We start from the raw sequence: 4,648 nt of genomic DNA, 5'->3' as shown, positions 1-4,648 counted from the left end.
ACGTGGTCCTGATGTGCCTCTTCCTGAAGAACACTACTACAACGGAAAGATTGCCAAATGTTCCAACCAGGATCACTGGGCCACATGTGAATATGCTAAAGATAAGAATATCAGAGGTGAGATCTTCAATATTATTGTTGAAAGATTGGTTGTTCCTTCCCGCCATGGCGATGAGATGATTTTTTTCTTTTCTTTTTTTATAATCAGGTTACTTATACTGACAGATTCAGTGAAATTTCACCAAACTTATCAGCTGATTGAATGTTTTCACAGTACTGTAATTCCTGCCAGTTCTATGTTGTGGCCGCGAACAGTGCGTTTCAACGATGCTATTATTATGACTAATTATAATAACTAAACTTAAAATAACTATGTGACTGCTGGAAAAAATATTTCCAGTGGTCGTATAAACGTGTATTCTCGGCACAGGGCAACATTCAGAAATCTTTCCAGACAATATTTAGTAAACGGTTCCAGAGCATCTGATAACGAATAATCAATAGGGTTACATTTGCCTTACATATATATTGCACTTCAACAAACAAATTGATTGGAAATCTTCGTTTAATGTGCGCATGTATCATCGGTATTTGGTAAATATGACGCATTTGCATGAAAATCCACGGGAACGGCTTTCCTGTTATCAACAGTTTAGATTTGTCTTAAAGAACATTAAGTGATCACGTATCATATATAGATAGTTTTTGGTAACAGGAGGTTTTTGCGTGAAAATCTACGGCAACGGCTTTTATGCTATTATAACTAAGAAATCATAACAAGAGAATCCATAGAGTTGCAGATGAAATAAATATGGTTGTAAGGTCACCCCTGTTATGTCAAAACTCCGGAAGCATAACACCACCCACCTTCAAAGTCTACAGTATCGGCCTACACGAGCCCTTCCGTTCAGGAAGGGTATGCGAATACACCTTTATAAACCGCAACATGCCCAATTTTCGGTTACTATCAGATTATAGTAAGGGCTAAAAGTTTGTAATTCATTCTTTCAATTTGTTCGATATGGTTGAACATGGAATTGTTGCCCATTTTGTGCGATGATTTATTTTGGTGGTCCCAGAGGGTTTCTAATCTGCGCAACGTTGTGTAACTATAGAGGTGTATACAAGGGCGTAGGAACCGGGGGGCTGGGGGCGCCAGCCCCCCCCCCCAGTGAAAAATGTGGAGGGGCGGAAGTATCATTCCGCCCCCCCCCCCCCCGCTTCGCAAGTCAGAAAACCCCTTTTTCATTTCCAAATGAGAAAAAAAGTCTCATTTGGAGCACCAAATTGCATCTAAGGCCAGGTGAAAATACAAAATTAAGTTTACAAAATGGAGTGAGTGTTGAAGTGTGCTATATTGCACCAAATTGCATCTGAGGCCACCTGGAAATGCAAAAAAAATCCAAAGGGGAGGGGGACACCCCCTCCCCCAGGCCGGCCATCAGTCTTCAGCCCCCCCACTCAAAAGTACCTTCCTACGCCACTGGGTGTATATAGATAATTGCCATTCCAATTCACGGGCTATCTTGGAAAGTATGTCGTGTGGTTCCAGTAGTTCATTGGTTGACAGGGTTGATGTTGGGCTAACAGACAGAGTCTCCGGAGAGGCGTCGTGGCTGTCCCACGTGCCCAGCATCCAGCTAGTTGAGTATTTTCTGCTTGGAGAGATATTGATGTAAATTTTGTTTCCCAAAGGTGTCTTTTACCTCTTTTAGTTCTCATGTGTAGAAAACAATGCAAAGCCCGACCGAGTTCTGCATCATTGTTGATATATCTGCGTCTTTTATAGACTAGGTAGTCCGTTTGTGTTACATTAGGTCTCATTTTGTCCATATAAGCTAAACGAGGTTTTGATATTACCATTAATGGGAATTTCAGCTACAGATATGCTGAGACAAATATTTTGGCATTGTTGATGATGGCTTTTTCGATAGCTCTCCGCAGGAATGCCATGCTTTAATACTGGATGATGAGAGGAATTAATGCACAATGCCTGAACTACATGAAATATCATTGGTGCAACCAGGGATGTAAAAACGGGGGTGGGGTTGTTACACGTTCACATGCAGTACATCTTCAATAGTCGGGGTCAAATCGATTCCAAGTCGGTCTCAAACTTTGGAGTCGAATTTATCGTGGTCTTTCATCCATTAACGTAAGAGTAATAAAACAAATAGGAAGAAAAAAGTTTTGTATTATTTTCCGCTGAAGTTGAATTCCTGTCAGATATGTGTTTCTGTGTTGAAAATCGATTTAACAAAAACATAATCCCCTCCACACTCCAATATGTCCATCGTTATGCCTCTGTGACATATTATTATATAGGGCCATAGTTTTAATCTTCAAAGGGCAGAAATAAAGATGATATTTTTGGTGCATGCCAAAATGCCGAGAGATTGTCATACCCATGTTGGAATATGAATGTGTTTTTATATGTTGTTTGCATGTAACGTATAAACCAGGGTAAAATGTTAAAATATATATTGAGGTCACTGGACTTTAAAGACTAAAAAAAGTGTGTAGAAAGTTCTTCTAAATTCTAAGGCTCATATACACTTCAAGTTTGTATTCCGTTATGACATGGGCTATTGAGTGATGGTGTCACATATGCGTCAGCGGCCAAAGTTCAGGTCAGATCTGCATATCCATGAAATGCCTACTTTTTGTTTATTTGGTGTTGTAAAACAAGTAAGTTTTATGAATCGCCAATGTCCAGCATCCATTATAAATGACTTGCTATATATGCAAAGCAAGATGATGTCAAATAATCACGTACAGTATTTATAATTGAAGATCTATTGGTAAATATTAGTGACCTATATTTGAACTCCTTTGATTTGCCTTGATGAAAGCTCAGGTTTTATTAATATTATGCTGATAGAACGTCGACCAATGGCCACGCATTACCGAAATCTCCTATAGATTGTAAAAGCAAACAGATATATTAATGATTGGACGATCGTCGCACTTATTAACAGGGAATATTATATTTATACATATTACATGTTTTCCTTTTTCCGCAAACGGACTTCATTTTTTTAATGTTTAGCACAAGTGTGATTGGGCACCGTATACACGTTGGAAAATTGTATTGAAGTTTGCAAATAAAAACTCTGTATTTCAGGTATTAATGTACATTCATAAAACACAGGCTTATTGACCGGGCGCGCTTCTAATTTTCGTCACAGTCACACCTATTGTTTCTCGAACGCATTATTTCTTATCTGCAATCAAGATGTCGATGAAAGTCATGAATATATCATCTGAAGCTTCATCTAGTAATATTGGAGAAGTAACTCCTGATCTTGTTAGGTTTACCGTTCTGACAACGGTTCCCGTCGCCTTATTTGGTTCTTTTGGCAATATCTGCGTTATTCTAGTCTTTATCAAGAAGAGACACATCCGTACGGTCTCGAACAATTTCACAGTTGTATTGATGTTTTTTTGCTTGATCAACGACATTTCAGCTTATCCGATGCAGTCACTCTTCGACCTTTTCTTCTTCACCACCCAGCCATCTTGCTACTTGGGAGGATCCCCGAACTTAGCTCTATCAATACAAATCACATTTTGTCTCTTAGCTACCACCGTGGAGCGTTACATTACAATCTGTCGGCCTCTCACGGCCAACACAATACTCACACCGAGGAGATCCATAATTGCATTGGCATCCATTGCAATATATGGCTATACGTATGGCATTGTAGTATCGGGGCTTCTGTGGATTGGTAAGGGCCACATCTGGCGACTTACAAGAAGATGCAATTTGAGTTTTATGGTGCCATCTAAGATCTACGGGATGATTCTTGTTGCCCATTGGATGCTACCTATCCCTATTATGACATTCATTCATGCCCACATTTTCTGGACGGTTAGACGACATATTCGGGAGATAGCCGCCACGTCAGCCTTTGATACTAGACCAACTACTGGAGTGTCCGCATCGATTAAATCTACTCCCCAGACTGAATCGAACAGCGGCCAGCCAGCTCGGGAAAGGACTCGGCGTACACCGGCTCGAAACGCCAGTGTTAGAAACCACTCCTATGGTCGTATGATGAGAGAAGCCAAATCGGCGCTGCGCCTCTTCATCGTATTGACGATATATGTAATCAATTGGGTACCATTTACTCTCTTCTTACTCACCGGAGTAATAACTCCAGAGAATGTTTCACCGAAAGCGTATGTGTTGCTTCACTTATTCGCGCACAGTACTGGGTTTTTTTGTCCTTACATATATGGATTCGGAAATAAAACTATCAGAGAAGAGATCAAAAAGATGCTCAAGTGTCCTAGCCGTTGGCAGATATTTGGCAGTAGCAACCATCAAGGTTCGTTGACGAGGCGCCAGTTAACAATTTCCGAGCAATGACGTTGAGTAAATTTACACACATAAGTCACCATATGGACGACAGGACAAACCGATGATCACAACCAAGTTGTTGATGCTAGCCGGATTCGTTGACTTGATTCCTAGAGAAGCTGTTCAGTTGTTTGAAAATGGGTGAACGAATTGAGTTAATGAGCACCTTATCCATAAATAAAAAATGTGTTATTGTTCTACAACTTTATTGTATGCTAATGTGCTATTGTTTGATTTGAAACACCTGGGTTTGCCTGTACTTTCGTTAACGTTAATTCCTCGTTCT

The 4,648-nt window shown here is 40.1% G+C and overlaps 1 protein-coding gene across 1 annotated transcript; it reads left to right on the top strand.

The window, feature by feature from the left end:
- The first annotated feature begins 3,234 nt into the window (after positions 1-3,234).
- Positions 3,235-4,371, top strand: LOC139961379 (adenosine receptor A1-like). The gene has a single exon (XM_071960524.1). It carries the CDS (start codon positions 3,235-3,237, stop codon positions 4,369-4,371), a length of 1,137 nt encoding a protein of 378 aa, XP_071816625.1.
- Positions 4,372-4,648: the final 277 nt, after the last annotated feature.

The sequence above is a fragment of the Apostichopus japonicus genome, chromosome 20 (genome assembly GCF_037975245.1).
Source record: "Apostichopus japonicus isolate 1M-3 chromosome 20, ASM3797524v1, whole genome shotgun sequence".
Classification (NCBI taxonomy): domain Eukaryota; kingdom Metazoa; phylum Echinodermata; class Holothuroidea; order Aspidochirotida; family Stichopodidae; genus Apostichopus; species Apostichopus japonicus.
Note: the sequence above shows the minus strand (reverse complement) of the source record. Positions and strands in the feature narration are given on the sequence as shown.